Source organism: Columba livia, chromosome 2, assembly GCF_036013475.1.
Source record: "Columba livia isolate bColLiv1 breed racing homer chromosome 2, bColLiv1.pat.W.v2, whole genome shotgun sequence".
Lineage (NCBI taxonomy): Eukaryota > Metazoa > Chordata > Aves > Columbiformes > Columbidae > Columba > Columba livia.
In genome coordinates, this window is record NC_088603.1 from 101027720 (window position 1) to 101047577 (window position 19858).

Genomic DNA, 19858 nt, shown 5'->3' on the forward strand with positions numbered 1-19858 from the left:
TTAGTGGTGGGCAGTGGGAAGCTTCCTAACCCAGAGGATGAGAAGGTAGAGGAGCACCACAAAGAGCATCAAGCTGGCCTCTTGCCTTGGGAACTGAAATGGCTTCGACTGTGATCTTTTCAACTGCCTTCTCCAAAAGGAAATTTTAAAGACAGTGCAGTAACTGAAGAAACACTGGCAACGTCAAGAAATGCTTTCTATGCAGTATTACTAATTCTTTCACCACAGATTACAGCATGTGTCTTCTCTGCCATACAGGCATTATCTCATCTCTTTAAAAAACGAGTAGCTTCAGCTACAGACAGGTCATATCCAAAGTCATATGCAGAGCTTTGAATCAAGACCCATCAAGTCACACTATGTCAATGTAAGACATGGTATCTGTTGACTTCAGTAGGAATCCCAGCATAACTGGGAACTGGGGATGTTTAACCTGGAGAAAAGGAGGCTGAGGGGAGACCTGATTGCTGTCCGCAACTACCTGAAAGGAGGTTGTAGCATGGAGGGTGTTGGTCTCTTCTCCCAAGTAGCAAGTGACAGGACAAGAGGAAATGGCTCAAGTTGTGCCAGGGGAGGTTTAGATTGGATACTGGGAAAAAATTCTTCACGGAGAGGGTTGTCAGGCATTGGAACAGGCTGCCCAGGGAAGTGGTGGAGTCACCATCCCTGGAGGTGTTTAAAGGGCATTTAGACGAGGTTCTTAGGGACATTTTTTAGTGCTAGAGTTAGGTTATGGTGGGACTTGATGATCCTTAGGGTCTCTTCCAAGCCAAACGATTCTATGATTTATATAAAAAAAAAAAAAAAAAAAAAAAAAGATGACCTAATGTCATTTGAGATTTGAGGAGTTTTCCACTTCCACCACTTCCACACATGTGCTCAGGGCACTACATATTGGTTCCAGGTCCCTATACCATGGGACATGGCAGGCTTCCTGCACGGGTGCTTGGGTTGTGTTCCTCATTTCAGGCCATTGTTCCAGACTGTATCTTTTGTTTGGGTCTTGGCAGGCAGAAAGACAGAGAATGCTAATGAATGGGTTTGCTCTGAGTGCAATATAAAAGAGGCATCTCATTTTCATTTTCTTTCCTGTGAGTCTTGAGTTTTAAACTTGAGCTATGGAATGGAAATGAAATTCCCCTTAAAATGATGGGCTTCCCCCTTTATGCAGATAGTTGAAAGACACTGGATAAGCCACTTCTCAGCAAACCCATACAGCCTTAAATGTTAGAGAGCAATGCTGACGTGTAATTTATTGTTGTAGAATGGAAACTCTTGGATATTTACTGGTAAAAATATAAAATTCCTCTTCTATAACTTAGACCTCAAGTACTGGCCATACTTAGAAGATTTGATAGAGGTGACTGTGTTGCTTCAACATTGGTAGGAGAATCTGGCATCATCACAGCATCATCTTCGGTTTCAGTTTGTTTTGAGAACTGGTTGGTTTCCTGACTTTTGGAGAGGTCCTCACTGGTGGTTGTCAGCAGCACCCTCAGCAACCCTGCTTATCCCAAACCTGCAAAGTAAGAGTCTCTTTTATATGTATATATACACTTCATCTGGCATTGCACAGAAGTCAGTTTATCCTGGATTGATCTACTTGTCTCATGTAAGCAGGACTCCTGGTTTTCTAAAATTCTCAGGAAATGCAACCAGGAGTTGGACGCCTAATTAAATCATCTCCCCCAAACGTCTGGCCCTCTGCTGGCTGAGACTTTCAGAAACTGTGCAAAGAATGGATTTCACTTTCAGCACGCAGTGTTGAGCATCCGCAGCCACCACCGCCTCCCAGGGAGCTCCTGCCTGACAGTTTTGAAAATCATCAAGTCATTAAGCTACTACTTAAATTAAGAGCAAGGACCTAATTTTAGGTACCTGTGTCTGAAATCTGCATGCACTCATTTCCATCACTTCAAAATTCCTCACGCTAGGGACAGAACAGGACTTCCCCAATCCTAACTTTGTACATCAGCTCATATATTCTTGACCATCCTCTTTTGGTTCCTTTTCTTAGTGAAGTTGTCCGTGTCAACCCCTTTCCTGAGGCTTAAAATAAACACCTTGATGTTTTGCATTGATTTGTAGATAGTCTGTGTGCATGTGCGTACACATATGCTTGCACGTGTGCGTATCTAAATCAAAGCACTTAAAAAGCTTTACTGTGTCTTAATACATATTGTATATCATCAGTGGAAGTTTTCACCGTGTTCATAAAGAGGTGTGTGTGTCTGTGTGCGTGTGTATGAGAGGGAAAGAAAAAGCAAGAGAGACAGACATAGAGAGGGAGAGAGAGTGCACCAGGAATTATCTATGCATAAAGAAATTAAAAGAGAATATTTTTCCAGAGCAATTGAAGCCCATCTCCTGAACAATGACGACAGCTCCTCATTTTCGACAACAATAGAGGGCACGTAGGAGTCAGCTCATTAGAATATCTGTGGCTCTTTTCTGTTCTCTCTGCATTAAGCCCCCATAATGTCAGTTGTCACTTATTAATGACAATTAACTAGTAATCAGCAGTGAGACTCTTCGAGGTGGTCCTTGCCTGACAGGTGAAGAAAGAGAACATTGCGTAGTGCCATGCAGTGACATGGAACCTTCAAAGGGAGCACGGCATTTCCATAAATTATTTCAGAAAGAAATTTTCTTTTAGACATTCTCTTTAAAGCATTAGGATCTTTAACCCTAGAAGGACTATACGGTTGCAGCTGTCCTCCCTCCCCCTCTCCCCTTATCGCTAGTATTGGATAAAATTGGAAGGCAGCCTGATCTGTCATGTAACCCAATTCCCATCTGGGGATGGAATAGCTATCAACCCACTCTGCTGAAACTATAAATACCTTCCCTTGATACCCAACCTTAAGTGCTCACTTAAAATGATGCCCAGATATCAATAGTGAAGTTGCCAACTGAGAGCAGCTAGGTGGATGTCCAGTAGAGACTGTGACACATCTATTATACTGTCTTTAAAAATTAAATTACTCACAAGCCTCAATTTATGGACATGCATAGCCTGTGAAATTGTACCACCTTTTCCCCTGTTTCTAATGGCTTTTACACCCACTTGTTATGTCTTGTCTCAAATGAAATGGCAGCTACTCTTACTGTGTGTTTTTACAGCAACTAGCATATTCAGGGCCCTGGACACTATTGCAATACAAATTTGATGTAGTTATTGCCCTTAGAAAGACTGAAGTGGGAAAAAAAACCAAACAGCCATCAGCAACAAATCAACTATTAAGTTTCCCCCTTGCAAAGCTTTCATCTTTGCTCCTCTCCCTGTCTTAGGCAACACCAGGTAAAGAGCACTCACCACCACATTTCATTCAAACTCTTTGCTCGCATTTCCCTCCTTATCTCTCTTCCTTCTCCCTGACCCTCCAGCTTTTGAACAGGCAATCCTGTGAAGTCTTTACATTGATTATTTCAGCTGTCCACTGCAAAACCTTGTTTCCTTCCTGAGACAAATTCAGCCTTGTTCCACATTTTGTGCAAGAGGTCAGAGCAGTTCCCAAACATCACTCAGGCATGCTCCTGTCTCCCAGCACAGAGCCCCTTTGAGCTTTACCTAGCCAGGTCCCCTTTTGTTTCCTAACAGGCAAATGGGCCTTCCAGCCATTCCCTTTTCACCCCTCTCAGTCCTAGCTTTCAAAACCCCTCCCATCTGCTCTTGCTAGTAGCAATTATTCTCCTCGCAGTTTTTTCCCCCATCTTTGCTTCTTCTCACAGTGGATCTCCAAGCTCCAATTCTTTTTTTTCTTTTTTGTGCTGCTTTTACCCTTCTGATGGCTGCTGATTGTTAGACCATGTTCTTAGTCGTTCCTTGGTCCTATTTCTTCCTTGCACTTTTCCGGATTCCCAGTTGTCAAAGCACACTTTAAAAATGTGAAATGAGACACTCAACAACCCCCAAAACCCAGGCAGAGGATCCCCATGCAACGTTAAGTCTAGACCTGCTGCCTTTTTTAGAGCAAAGCTATCTAATTTTTCACATTATCACACCACAGAAAAGTAGTGATGAGAAATAGTAGAGACAGTTAATGCTAAATGCTACAAACTTCAGGAATATAGCACTTTAGAGGCAGCTAAGAATACAGCTCTTCCTTGAACATAAAGACACACATGACTGCGAAAAGAAATGTGCTATACAGTGCATCCTTGAACCTACATTTTATCATCATGCTACACACTCAGATACTACTATATATAATTATTAATAGAGCATGCCCATTGCAAACGTGCTGAGTGTGTTTGACCTTGGATTTGACCAAGTAATACACCAATTGTGGGCAGTGTCTGAGGCTGCAGTGTTTTTTAGAGACAGCATTTGTGCATTAATAAACTTAAAGCTTGTTTACTGTGAGAATTTTCCAGTTAAACCATTACAGCTACACTGGTAGCACTAAGCAGCTTCCCTGCCACAGCAGCTCAGGGCAGTTTTTCTTATTGCAGAATAAAAGTGGCTTTTTCCAGTTTGGCTTGAATTGCTTCCAAAGTGCTCTAGTCGAAACTGAAAAAAAGTCCAGAATGAAAATGCCCAGGGAGTGACTTATACCAGGGAGGAAAGCCATTAATGAATCTCACATCCTACCTACAACAGATCTAGCTTTTCCTTGGAACATGGGATGGACAGAAGTGATCCAGTACACAACTTCTTCACCTTTATAAGTACGAACCAAAGAGATGTCAAAGACCCTGAAGCCAAATGGCAGCGTTTTTAAGAGCCACTTCTTGTTTTGTCAGCTATAGCAGGTTAAGCTGAAGAGGTCGTCTGAAAACATGAAACTTTGTACTCCTTTATCAAGACCAAAATCCCCTGCTATCCCATTCCTCTCCCTCTCAGTGTACCCTCAAACTCCTTGCAGAATGATGGTGACTTGTAGAGCTGCTCTGCCAGTTCTTGCTGTGCTAGAGATTGGGGGGAGAGCAGGGAGAAGAGAATGTTCTTGACACTGAGTCTCTATCAGTGCTTCCATGACAACAAATAAGATGTTACACATCGGAACTGTGCAGCAATAAACTAAGCCTAAGCAGGACTTGAAGAAGAAGGTCAGTTTTTACAGAACATTGCTACTCACAAATGCTCAGGTTAAACCACAATTTATTTGCGCATCCCAATACACCGTGAAGTACCAGGGGGAGAGAGGAAGGTGAGAGTGGCAGAGATCTGTTTTTTCACTAGCTGGGTTTAAATTCCAGAGGCAGCCTTCAGGATTCTACAGCAATGGTCTCCACCAGCTGTAGAGCAGTGGCAAACGGTGTCTGACCCAATCTGCATGTCCGCATCTGAATACAATGCTCATTTCCAAGATACAGTGAAGTATACGGCCATTCAAAAACACAAAACCTCATAACTTCAAGTAATTCAGCAGGACTGATATTCGACCTCAGCACTATGCGGTCTTGAGTATCCAAACTCCTCTGAAAGGGATGTCGAGAGGTGAAGGGATTCTGAGCATGGTGATACACTGTAGGATATAATGAAACTGAAGTGCCAGCTGGCAGGTTAATGTGTTTTGCCAAACTGATTTAGCACCCACCACCAGTCCACTAGTGAACTTATTTGAAATAAACTGCTTGCTCTTAGCTATTGGATCTTCCAGCCCAGACTATACTGGACAGAACTCAACTACTTATTCTGATTGTAAACTTTCTGGGGAGTAGGGAATTGTGGCTGAGAGCATTCTCTAGTGGCTAGTCTTCAACCTGCTGGTCAGGAGCTTCAGGCAATATTTCTGACTACACGACTTTTAGCATGCTGCTTTCTGGATTCCACCATCATGTGCGTCATCTTTTCAGCAGGAACTATGGGTACAACCCCACTTTAGTACTTCACAAACAAGCTCTAATACAAACTTCAGTTTGTACACGCTCTAAGGAGAAGGCTTTGGACAACTTGCTGTGTGTGCCAACAGAGACGACTTCCACCTGCATGACCCTTGAAGGCTGGCCTATATTTGCCTAATGCATCCCATCAGCCCTTAAGATTTCATAACACATGCTGTCCTGAGCAAATGAGTCAGCTCTGGACTCCTACAAGAGCAGATGGGTTGCAGGCAACCAGACTCCAATTCTCCTTCCTCAAGTGACCACGTGGCATTCAGCTGCAGGTGTCCTACATCTGACAAGCCTGGTCAGGAACCTGTCAGGCATTAACCTGCATCTTCAGACAACGCTGACACAACCACTCTGGACAGAAGTACAGTGTACTGTCACTGTATTAAATTTGTTCAGAAATTATGTCGTGCTGATGGTCAACCCATTGTGCCCTGAACAATTTAGAGAAATGCTGCTTTAAAATAATGAATCCTCCCCTGCATTAACAAGTTTATCCAGAAGTAAAAACATAAAAATCCTGACAATCTAATCAAATTTAAACTTCGTATTTTTTACAGGAAAGGGAAGAAAACAGAGGTAACTGCTACAGTAATTAGGATAAATACTTACTAGACACATTTTGGCTGTGCTGACCCTGATTCAGCAGGTCACTAGACAGAACTGAAGAGAGGAGTGTACAAAAAAATTGATCTTCACAACAGAGTAACTGGAGCTCCTCATTCTCAGTGGGAAGGTCTAGTGTTTATAATCATCACCTCTTCTAATATTGGCTGTCTGAAAATCAACAGGTCCATTAGGCAGGTATCAGTGTTTGCACTTTTGATCTCTTGGTGCTAAACTATTCTAAAATCAGTTTTGTTATTAAGGGTAGTCAAAAACACAAAGCTAATGAAGATGCTGGATAAAGAAGCATGTTTCATAACTTATACTAATCCCAGGTAATCTGCAACATCTAAACAGAATAGTAAAATACTCTTTCTTAAAACACACCTAGTTTTCGGTATCAATATTTTCATTTAGCTACAATATCACCTTTTACTTAGAATAGCATTTTTCACCCCAAAATGTGGTCACTCCACCTACCTGTAGGATGAAGGTGACTATACACAGTGATGAAGAGAAACTATGCAAAGCCACATGAAACACTATGAGAAGAAACACAATCAGAATAGCAGTGAAAACAAAAATTTGGAAGAATCACGTTATCTAGATTAGTATCTGGCCAGTAAATTTGGGTTAGCATTCTATTCTCCTACATGGACAGAAAAGGACCCTGCTTTTAAATTTCAGTGAAAAGATGGTGAAATCCCACTTCCTGCTACTTTCACGCTGGGAGAGTAACTCAATGCTGCATCAGCCAGGAGACTGGCACCTACAGAGCTGTGAGAACACTCCACGTGGAAACTGGCCTCTCCTTGGAGGTCTCCTAACCAGGACCCCTGCCACGTTAGTTAAAGAATATCACAGGCTCAAATTTGAGATGGCTTTGGAAATTGCAGACAGAAGCCAATGCAGTGCACCTTGATTAGTCTAATGCAAGCTAATGTGGATATTTTTATGCCTTTTAAACTTGCAGTTGCATTTTATTGGCCCCCATGATGAAGACAGATAATGTTTGGTGTCATTATCACCAGTGTAACTTCCCAGAGAAATTCATAACAAAGTTATATTACAGAGACATTATTGAATATCCCACCAAATGCTATTAAAAAAAAAAAAAAGAATAAAAAAATCATAATTCAGGACTAATGCCATCAGTACACAGACCTCTCAGGTTTGCAGTGGTTTGCATCAGCCTCCAAAGAGCAATACAGAAAAGTGCACAGAAGCAGACATCAAACTTGTGAAATGGACAAACCAAGATCCTCCCCTCTGAGGACAGATAAAAGCAAACATGGCAACATCAGCAATGTAATGCTGAAAAAAGTAGCTCTGTCCGTCTCTGAAAAGAATCAGATACAACGGATTTTGAATATGTCACAAAATAGATTTGCAGGCTGACAGAGACTACTACTGGTTTTAAGGCTCTCACATCTCTTTTCTCAAAGACCAGTCCTGAAAGGCTATGTGGTCTCTTCCATGATGCAGTTTTAGTAGTAATTAATAGACCAGCACAAACTTACCTTTGTTGAAATCTTACCGAAATAAAGAAGAAATAAACCTGCAAACCAATTTTGAGGAAACCAGTAACTCTGATTCAAACTGTGCAATTTTTTTAAGGACATTTTTCAGAAATATGATATTCAAACAAAAGTGGCAAAAACTCAAAGAATAAAGATCATACTGCGACTGTGCTTCATTTTGTTAAGCAAGTGAAACACCAGAGCCCTCAAATTTTCATCTACTTCATATTTCAGTCTCAGAAAGTGTTACATCAGCACAGTCACCAGGTAAAGCTGCTAGTTTATTCTAAATGGACTTTCTTCAGACACTGGCAGAGATGATGAGTGATTGTCCAATTCTGAAGCTATCAGAACTGAACGGATTTAGCAATGTCATAAACACCTCTCGAGGGAGTCACCTGGTGTTGAGAACTCACTTTACATGCTGTGTTTCAAAATGAGTTTTAATGGCTTTACATTAGATTCAAACCCACTTTAGAGCTATTATTTCTCCCTTTCAACCTTTTCACCCACTACTGCAATGTAATACAGCATATTCTATAATCGCATGTTTGCAGGCCCGTGGTAAAGTAAACAAAACTTCAAAGGGTTATTATTTAAAGACTCTGTATTACAGCCGTAGGCCTGACTGTTATTCTTCCTCACCACCCCTTGGGCCCAAAGTACACAATCATCCAGTAATTGAACTGAAATGTCTAAATGGCTAGATCCCCTGAAGGACAGAGGTAGTTAGCAGTGAACAAAGTAAGGGATGTTTTAAAAAAAACCTCATGGCACTTTCCTGCACTGCTTGGAAATACTATGTAAATGTAGCTGACCTGGACCTACCAGGCTCTTGCAGAAAACTGAACAATGCATGGGTATTTCTGGGGTTGTAACTAAAGATTAAATGTAGAACTGTGCTGTATTTGAAGGAAAGATCTTACATTTAAATTACATTCAGAAGACTCGAAAGGAAGGAACAGAAATATACATATATACACACAAGTATATATAACACAATACTATCACTAATACCATGTGAAAGCAAACCCCTCTAGGTCCTCATATTTAACAGCCCCTCCAAAAAGTGTAACGGATAGCAGATCCCAGGCTTTCATACACTGTAACTGTCAAAGCACTCAGGAGATAGAGCAGTGAAGGCTCTGACAGCTCTCTTTTACATTCTAAATGACATCTGCATTCAACAGAACAGAAATAAAGATTAAGGGAAACACCTGATATGATAGCACTCAGCTTACCTCAAAATGCAATATTTAAAAAGTACAGAGAAACACAGGTCTGCCTCCTTGTACTGTAAGTAAAAACTGGTGTCAAAGCCTCAGAGGTCTTCAGCGCTGCCGGAGAGGCGAGTACCGCAGCATTCAACAGACTAGAGGGGCAGAAACTGCAGCCTCTATGGCACTGCTGAAATCAAAAGGTGTTTTGCCTGCGAAGGAAGGGAGGAGACGGTCTGTGAATGCACACAGAAAGTGGCTACGGGTACGGTCACATACAGCAGAGGAAAATTAACTTGGCCAAAACCTTTGCAGCCCTTCTTGTACTTCGTTGATGAGCAGAACGCCCGTCGCTAATTGACGGCGCCCCGCTGCTTCTGTACCTTTCACAGTATGTACCTATGGCAAATCTCGTTTGAGACGTTATTGGTATTACAGCTTTGAATGAAACACGTCAGCATACAGATCACGAGAGATGATTTCCAACAGATTTTTGCTGGTTGATTATATAAACGATGCCTCTTACTGCTGGAATAACACCTCAAAGGCAATATAATGACGACATGACAATGTATGTAAATCAAGAACTGCATGTGGGTTTATTTTACACTTGAGAAAACAGTGGATTTAATTGTGTGAACCAAAATGTACTGTACAATATTAATGATAAAACATCAAAATGTATAATTCATAGTGCATTGCTTGCTTTATTTTTATTTATTTATTTTTTTTTATCAGATAGTTCCTTTAAGTACATGCATCTGGAAAGATGCAGGTGCCAGTAAAATTCCTCTATTTATATCAAGCTGCAGGAACTAAATTTTATTGAAAAAGTGTGGTTTTACATTATATACACAGAAATCGAATATAAAATGACAATATAAAAAGTTAAAAGAGAAAGCATACAGCCAGAAGGTACAAAGAAAGTCGAACAGTTTAAAATGGTACGATATGTAACATGTATTTTTTAAGCTGATGCTGGCAATTTACAAGGAACAGAATCCAACATTTGCCCCATTTTTTTTGTTTTCATTTACCAATGCAGCACACTATAGAAAGGTCAGCTTGTACCAAAGCTTAACATTTGTAAATAACTATAAACTGCAGTATTTTACAGGAAAAAAAAAAATAAAGGAAAGAAAATAACATTTTTACACTTGTTTTAAATAACAGCTTGCATACTTTTTTTTTTTTTTGCCATAAAGTGGCAATTCTCAGCATCCAGAGGGTTTGGGCATAGTGGCAACTTGGTTTGCTATTTTTTTAAATTATTATTTAACTTATACAGTTGTGGCTTCCTAACCCCTTGAATACTACACAGCTCTCCTTCTTCCAAGGACTGCATGCACAATTTCTTCACAAACCAGTTCTGCATTAAAACAAAAAAAAAGAAGCTCATTCATTTAAAAAAAAATAAGTTCTGCTTCTGACACAGCTTTTATTTGAATAAAATGCCTTTAAGCCTTTGTTTTGTTTTTCCTTGTTAAGTTATTTAGTCACTGGGAAAGGCACAGAAATGCTATTACAGTTCTCAGAGGGTTAAAACTTGACACTACCAGGTTCTGTGACCTTTATTGTCATGGCAACTTTGTAATTTTAGGATGTCTCTTTATCATTGTTCTTTGTGTCTTTCTTTACGGCTAAATTAATGTCTCTCAATAGTGTCTCCCACTATATTCTACAAAAGATAGCTTAACATCAAGGACAGATGTTGAAAATAAAGGTCAGACTTTGACTCACAAAAAAATAAAAACAGAAACAAAAAATAACCATGCACAGATCAGACAAAGAGCATATAAATATAACTACAAAATAAGTGTAAGAAAAACCAAGGTCCAGATAGGCAGTTCAGCAACAAAAGTAAGACTGATTTCAGAGGCTCAGGTCAGGCCTAGTGCAGTACTATGAAGAAGTTTAGTGCAATGTTCCTGTGGTCACTTGCATACCTGGCTGCTTACCTGGACGCTATTGTTTTTCTAACTCAGTTACATAGATCAGATGGTCCTCTGGGGACTTGCCATGTGTTTTACTAAGGTGCAGTTTGACTGCATGCTTGCTTGCAAAAGTTCGGTTACAGAGCTTACATTGGAATGTGGAGCCTAAGTCCTCCTCGGCAATTCCAAGTGAGCCCAAAGTCTTGTTTGTGAGGACTTTTGAAACATTCTGCTGTTCTTGAATCTGATTAAGTGGCAACTTTGACAGATCCTTCAAACTAAACCCTAGGTGCGTCTCTAAGTGACTTATGTATGTAGAAGCAGTCCTGAACTGAGAGGCACAATCATTGCAAAAGAAAACAGGATGTCCTGTGTCCAAGTTCTTTAAAAATTTAGTTCCACCTGTCCTCCTTAACTGATACTTCACATTGGCCAGCCAGTGGCTAATTGTGGTCATGGAAAGACCAGTAAACTTAGAGATGTGTACCCGCTCTTGTGGACCTAGGTCCGACATAATGTATTTGCCTTCTGGGGTCTCCCTCAAACTGGAAGCAAACTGGGCTTGAAGGATCAGAAGATGCTGAGGGTTCCAGTTGGACTGTCTGCCCTTCCTCTTGTGTACTGGCGACAGTTCATCCAGAGCTTCCTCAAAACTGCTCCCATCAGCATCAGATTTCTCTGACACGGTAGACGGCGTTGAAGACTTGGGCGTCAAACGTCCTGTGAGGTTCTTCACCATGTCGGAAATATCCAGCAGGGCGCTCTCCCTTAGCGGGGATGAGGCAGAGTCAGCCACACTGGAAACGAGAGGTTTAGTTTTGGACTTGGTTAAATCAATGGGCTGATCACTGTTCTCATAGTAATATCGGTCAATAGCATCAGCCTGCTTGACCGGAGTGGTTGGGTAAATGGGTTTGTCCAACATGCTGTTGCTAATTTTGTACAGCATGGCCAAAGGGTCCAGAGAGGGGCTTACTGGCTTAGAAATTTTGCCTAAGTGGGTATTCATAATGGACTGTAAAGCACTCAACGGATTAATGAAGGATGGCTCAGGTGAATGATCTGTGATGATTCCTAAATTGTTACAGCCATTTGCAACCTTTGTTTTAAGTGGCTCAGTACCATTTGGTGTATGTGCTTCTGCTGGACTATCCTTTTTGACCTTCTGAACATCTGTCTCAGAGCTCTTCTGCTGCTGCTGTTTGTTACTTACTTCTTCCGCTTTTGGGAAGTCCTTGTTTTCTTTAGCGGCAGGTGACATGGGTTTGACTGGAGAACTCTTCTCTTTCTCCAAAGGCTTTTCCTCCTTCTTCACGTTGATCTTACCTGTAACTTTCTCCACTAGTTCTTCCATAGCAGATACATTACTCTTGTGAGGTGGTGGTGTGAGATTGCCTGGGGAATGGATGAGCGCATTGTGTTCTGACGACAGTGATTTTACACTGCTCGCGTAAGACGGCTGAATTTGAACACTCTGCACTGCAGGCTGAAGGGGTTTTACTGTTCCTGGCAGCTGGTAAGCTGCATGAATACTGGGATAACCTCCCCAGGAAGGTGCTCCATTCTGAGCTTTGCTGATAGCTGTTGTCACTGTGTTCTCCAGGGATTTCAATATGTCTATTCCGCCTTTGGGACTATCATCTAGGTCCTCCTCTCTGAGGTACTGATACAAAGTCGTTGCCTCAAATTTCTCTGTAGAGTCCTCATTTTCTTCTTTAATCTTTTTCTCGGTTTCACTGACCAACACCTTTTCCTTCTCTAGGTCTTTCTTTTCCTCCAAGTTTGTGGAGCCCGCTGGGGAATCGGGCTGCTTTTTAATGTTGGAGGCTGGTAGCCTTGTGTGGGTGGTGGGTGGAAGAGGTATAGACTGTATCTTCTCCTCCACCACAGGGTCCAAAACTAGCTGTTTGCCTTTTTTGGAAGCAGAATTGGTCACCTTCAAGAAATGGCCAGTGACCATCATGTGAGCAGTGAGCTGCTGCAAAGTGTCATGGGAACTGCCACATTCCATGCATTTCAGTATTTGGGCTTTGCGTGCTTCAAACTGCCAAGTGTAGCTAGCACCATTTTGATAGCCATAGCGGTTGTTTGGAGTCACATAGGGGTTGGCAGTTTTCTGATCCTTTGCAGACTCACCCAGTGAAGCTTCTGCAGTGATCCCTGTTGGCTCAGGTGAACAAGGTGAAGCTAAGTCCTGAAGTGCTCGCTTTTTGGTAGAAGGAACCAGTTTAGTGATGGCTGGTACTGGCTCCTTCAGAGGCACTTTCTGGTAATGCTTTGTTTTTATCATATGGACGCTGAGGTCTTGCAAAGACTCAAATGAATGCCCACAGTACATGCACTTCAGCACTTTTTGGGCATCCTCTTTGCCTTCCATTTCCATAAGTGATCGTTTTCTAGGCTTTGACCACCGTTTGGTCTTATCAGCTTCTTTATCTCTGTTGTCATCACGGTAATGTCCAGTTTCATTCATGTGCACTGTTAGCTCCACCAGTGTATCATAGGCTGCACTGCAGTCTTTGCATCGGAACTTGCTAGCACCGGTGAACACCGACCCATAAAGTTTATTGTTTTGCCGGTAAAGCTGTACTGTGCTGAAAAGACTGGGCTCTGGGAGAAGTCCATATGATGAGGTCTGCTGCAAAGTTTTGGCTAATGCAGCTTGGTGCCAGTCATAACCTGAACCACCACTGTTACTATTACTGTTACTGGTATTACTGGTAGTTGTACTGGTACTAGTGTTGGTACTGGAGGTACTAGTACTTTGGGAACTGGCATTGGTGTCAGTACTGGCGGTGTTTTCGTTCTGGCTGATTCCATTGTTGCTGGTGGTTGGATTGGTTTTCTTTAAGTCCAAAGCTAAACTGGACCAGCAAGTCTCTGAAAGTAAATTTGCATACACAGCTTTTATTTGTGCCAAGCTGTCCTGTGGATAGGAAACATTGTCTGTGCACTGAGGATCCTCTTTCTCTTCTTTAGAGGAAGTGCTTTTGAAATGGGCCAGCTGATCGCTGTTCTCACTAAATGGCGAACCATAGCCTGCATCCTGATTAGTTGCAGTGCTGACTGGGGAGTTCTGGTAGCTTTGAGCTTCTTTGATCTCCGCTTCTTCATTGCACAAATACTCATTCTCCTGGATGTCCAGAGACAGCCCATCATCTTCCACGCTGTCTTCATCTATTTCTGCTGCTTTCAATTCCTCCTCAGGAACATATGCTAAAATACAGGAGGGGAGAGGGGGGCGAAAACAAGACAAAGTTATTGAACACACACATTTTACATCATTGCTGTCTTCTGTACTAAAAGCAGTAACCATAAAGACAAATTTTGAAGATATATCCAGAAACCAAACTCACCATCACTCACACACTCTCTAACTATAAATCCACACAGTCTGTCCTGCTTAGTTTGATATCATTACTATCTAAGAATAAACTTTGACTTCAGCAGTAAAATACGTGCCAGGACCACAGTAAATACCATAATATCAAAACCAAAATCCAACAAAGAGCCTACTAAACCAGTTTTTACCAGCTTACAAAATAGCCCAGCACTGAGTTATATCTGCTGCACTACATATGCGCAACACGTTGCAGCTGACCTTCACCCCTCAGGCCTGGGCACTCAGAACCACTGGCTTGACCAACTCCATATCATCAGGGCTGTCTCTGCTGGCAAACTGGCTTTAAGCTACAGCCTCAAGTGCCATTTCTGTGTCACTGACACCTGACTCTAATGGAGTCATATGGGGCGAGCGTGTCAGGTCAGCTGTTCCAGGGTCTCCTGGTGCCTGGCTGTACTGGGTCCCTCTCAGAGCAGAACAGCTTTCATTTTCACAAGGTGAAAAGAGAAGCAAGGCTATGATTGTTTTCCAAAATGGCTAGGATAACCCTTTCATCTGAGTCCTGCATTTATCATTTTGAAAACAGCAGTCAGCAACTAAAAGTAAAGGTTAGAGATTAATTTTTAAAAGCAACAAACAAAAAACTTGAGACCTCCATCCCAGCTAGATTACTGCCTTATGGTAAAGATCTAACTTTACTATTGTATTGCCACCTGGTGAAACTATGTAATCTTACCAAACTATGTGTTTATCTATATCAAACTATTTTTTAAAGTAGCAAATGTGATATTCATGAGCAGATGGCCATTACATCAAAACATATTTACTCCAAGGGCCCAATTCACAGAAGTGGCTTACATGTACCTAAGTGATAAATGTACACTTTCATTGTAAAGCAGAAAACATACTCGTACACATTTTCCCCCAGTTTTGTAAAAGAAGCTTAAAAAAATCACAACAATAATGGAATGTACATCATTTATGAGCATGTCAAGGTAGAAAACATGGATTGCAAACAATGTTCAGTAATCAAATTAAAATATGCCTCCTTGTCAGGTGAACTGTGCAGCAAGGGATGCTGAAATGTGGGCTATGCCCTTCCATGGTACAATACTGAAAGAATGCCAGAAGATATGATATGAAAAAAATACATATTATCATGTTAACAAAGGTGAGGTCTTCAATTGGGAAGAGCATAAGCACAAGTTGAGCTTCCTTTCGTACATAGTTGTTAACATATTCTGAAACTTCTTTTTTGAAAAATAGAAATAACCTTATTTCATTGTAATATGAACACTCCTTGAAACTTTTTTTTTTTATTTTTTTGGAAAAGTAACAGTATTATGGCCAGCATTGCATTCTGCTTCACCTTTGCAATTCAGTCTTAACGCAGCCCCTAAGTACTTCAGTCTGATGTTTTGAGATAAAGTGGAAAAATAGTCCATCTAGCACTGGAGTAACGCTGAACCTTCAGATGTCCACTGCATCTTTCATCTTTCCTTTAAGTGTCACATTTTTTCAGAAGAGAATTTGATCTTTTGTTTTTTAAAAAGTGTTAAGCAGGGCCCAGTTCCTTACAGTGCATCAGCCTCAGGTGTTTTTCTAATATATTTTAAAGGACTGGTGAGTACTAAGCACAATAGAAGTTACTACAGAAATCATCCTGGAGACAAAGGCCAGGAAGATGCCAGAAAAGCATCATAAAACCATAAGAAAAAAAAAAAAAAATCTTAAAAATGCATTTAGTCCATAAAATGAAGAAAGAAATACAGAAACAGTGAAAGAACTAAGAAGTCAGTCAGCTTCCCAGCCTTTGCAGTAATGCTGCTGTTGAAACGCTCTGCAGATATTTGAGCACGGTAGTTCTGCTGTAATTCTGAACTCGAGCTATGCAAGTAGAATTCACTGCCACAGCTACAGTCTAAGATCTCTTAGCTCTCTCATTAAACACACCTGTTTTCAGTCATTTCTAACAGCAAAAGACGATACATTTTTAAGTTTCAGGAAAGTAAAGAACAGTTATAGAGGAACACGGTTTCTGCTTCTGAAATTACTTTTAAATAAAAAAAATTTAAAAAACCTCTGAGGCCTAAAATGCTTAAAAACAGACAGTTACCATCTGGCATTTTTATATTAAAAAAAATAGACAACAAAAAAACCTTAGTAATAATCAGCAGACAGTCAACAGTCACACCAAGTAAAAGCTAAAAACGGAGGAGGCCTGCATTCTGAGCTTTTGTGAACAGCTATCTTCTTACTAACCTTCGTGGAACTATGCCAATTTTGTCAAATTTTCACATCCAAATATTTTTAACAAATAGATGTAAGAAACTGTTGTAAGATACTGAATGTTGCTACAGCTGATGCAGAATTTTGTAAGAATCCTGCTTAAATCTCTTTACTTGATTCTAAATTGCATAAATATATATTTTTATAATTGCTATAGAAAACCATCTAAATATCTGCTTAAGCAGAAACTCTAGTTGAGCCACTGCCCCATCTTTTGTTTTGCTTTATTTGTTTATGACGGCAGGTTTTCTCTATTCTTGCACTTTTGCACTTTACCGTAAAAATAAGAGATATCCACACAAGGATCGTTAAAACTATGTGAAAGGTCAGTGTTAAACTGTGAAAGCAAAGAAACCTGAGTGTCAGGGTAAAATATCCATCTTTCACTTACTTTCCTCGTCTTAGGTTCTGCTGAGACCACTACACTATTGAATTTAGTCCCTTACCAACATACAGTGCAATATATGCGTTAAGAATGTACGACTGGCCAGGACTATAATTTTCTGTGATTTCAGAATTTAAACCAGATTCTAAAAAATCCCCTGAATTTAAATGATGTGCACACCCACATGTCTGTACAGTAGTCATACGAAATATCACAAAGAAATAACGCTTCTTAACCAAAAAGAGAGTAATTTACCTGAAATGTTTAATTTCTGTCACTGCAAGCAAAAAGATTTTGTTTAACTCCTTTAGTTACCATAGGATACACACAATACCTTTTCATTCAAGACTACTAATGTTTATAAGATGAATAGCAGCACACTCAACATATGGTATTTTGCAAGGTCAGTGCAATTCTCTAACTGAAAAGGTTTCTGTTAAAGCTAATTCAGAAGCATACAAAATAAAGAATGTTAATTTCTAAAAACATGTATGTCTTACTAAAATTCCCACAGAAATCTGACAAATAAATAAGCTTCAGAATTTTAAACACAGCAAAAATACTTCTATTATAATTACTTGCAAAGACAAGTAATATTGTTTTATATAAAATAAAAGCATGAGATGTTGAGATTCTCCCTCTAAATTATAATAGGTAGATCAACTGACAGACAGATTTCTGACAATGTTTCTTTCTGTGACCGACAAACTCTCAGCAATGTTCTCCAGATATTCCTGCATCTGCAAAGGCATTGCTGGTTTACATGTGTGCCGAAACCACGCGAAAATACCAAGAACAGATATAACCAGTGATTCTCAACAAAAACTATATTCAAAGCAGAAATTACAAAATGTGATGTCAGCTTTTCCTTTTCATTCGTGCATGCACAGAGTCAGGCAAATGCACGGTGTAAAAAGGGGAAAAAGCTTCATATTCCAGACAACTAAAAATTAGGGGAAGCAGTTTGTATTTCTTCTTATTAAGTCTTGATAATATTTTTTGCTTATAAAATGTGCCTTCTGGATGCCAGTGCTTCCCCATAGATATACTGTCATCTTTGAGCAGTGTTAAAAGCTGCGCATTCTAATCTAAGTGGACATGAGACGCTATATATTGTACATGTGAGTAGCACAGCACATTGTGTTTGCTTCAGTGAGAATATTTACACTATAAATACAGAGCCATTGTTGAAAAAAGCAGACAGAGATCCGAAATGTAAGAATGTAGTTAAAAATAAAAATATTCTCACATAAAACCTTTCCGTATCCTCGGACCAGTGCTTTTGAAGGAATCTGTCTCTACGGAGGTATTCTTTCCCATTCAAAAAGGGATTCAGCATTGAATACATTATTTTGAAAAGGACAAAAAGTAACGATTGTTTTTAATGGTCGACAAAATTAAATGTAGTAAACTCTTCAAGACCAAATTTTAAATCCTTCAAATAAATAATTTTATTCAGAAGAAACACCTAAGTACTGAATGCTACAATTCAGTAAAGCAATTGAAAACTGAAGTAATTTTCACTAAAATACATATTACATAGTTTCAACAAACAGAAATGGATTTAAGTCTAAACTTCTTCACTAAATCAAGACCTGCTCTGGGACGGAACAATAGTGGCACGATGTGAATGTTCACCATTCTTCAACAGATGCATTGCCACAGCTTCTAATATTTACCCAGCCAACAGGAGACAGCAGCTGCAGAAGTTTTCACAGCCCACACTGTCACCTTGCACAAACTGCACTGTAGGCTGGGGGTGACTTCTACTGCACACAAAAACACATTTCACATGTTGGACAAAGAAGTATGACTAGAAAAGACAACCTATAGCCACACATTTCCTTCGCTGCAGAAAAATGAGAGGAAAAAAAAACCCAAAACAACAAACACAACAACAAAACAAAACCAAACCACAAAAAAAACCCCAACGCATTCACGGATATGTTTTCAGAAGACAAGAGTCACGAGAGTTTTGCAAAAGAATACAAAATCTCACATTGTGAGAGGTTAACATGCCTGCTGGAAGATTTGTGAATTTTCTATATTAGTATATACAAATGTTCATACAAAATTCTGGCACAGATGCTACAAATCTGTGTGTGTGTCTGTATTACAGTGTCACTACAGTGGAAAAATATGGCTTAGCTATGACAATGGCTGAGAAGCAGCACAGACGATCAGACCACCAAATAACCTTACTACAGTGGTTTGTGTCTTTCATTTCTAATTGCAGCAAAGGGGGGGCGGGGAGGGGGGGCGCGGGGAGCAAAATACTGGAACTGCCTGCCCTCTAATTCTAGTGCCATGGGTCTGAAAAGTAGATAAGGTACTGTAACAAGAACAATCTCTGTGGTTCTAGCAGGTTGAATGATAACCCTTTAAAGGCATCCCATTAAAAACCAACAAAAAGATTCTTCACCTCCTTCTCTTCTCTCCCCTATTCCCTTAAAATGAACGCTGCGAATTATTAGCCAACGCCGGCAATTGGAGAATGAAGCAGCTTGCACGCGGGTATATTTTCACGGTGATTCTAATCTGAGAAATTTACTTGCTCTTCTCCTTCTATCTGATAAACTATACATTCAAGCATTCTCATTAGTGCTCGGATCACCAAAGAGAGCTGGAGATGAATCAGTCCATCCACCCCTCCTCTCCCTGCTCTGTCGAGATTATTTCATTGAAATGTTCATTTTCATCCCTGCTGGCAACATTAGAATGGAAGT

General features: G+C 40.3%; 1 protein-coding gene across 3 annotated transcripts in view; it reads right to left on the reverse strand.

The window, feature by feature from the left end:
* Nucleotides 1–4567: 4567 nt before the first annotated feature.
* The window catches only part of TSHZ1 (teashirt zinc finger homeobox 1), a 61479-nt gene continuing 46188 nt past the window's right edge, over nucleotides 4568–19858 (reverse strand). The window contains exons 2-3 of one of the 3 annotated variants that reach the window (XM_065053012.1): nucleotides 11140–14331; nucleotides 4568–9393 (exon numbers count right to left, since the gene is read on the reverse strand). In XM_065053012.1, coding sequence (XP_064909084.1) covers nucleotides 11147–14331 — 3185 coding nt within the window. In that variant the 3' untranslated portion in view covers nucleotides 4568–9393; nucleotides 11140–11146. Of the gene's footprint in view, nucleotides 9394–9757; nucleotides 14332–19858 lie in introns of those variants that run through there. The other 2 variants (XM_065053011.1, XM_065053010.1) reach the window with 2 other exon arrangements.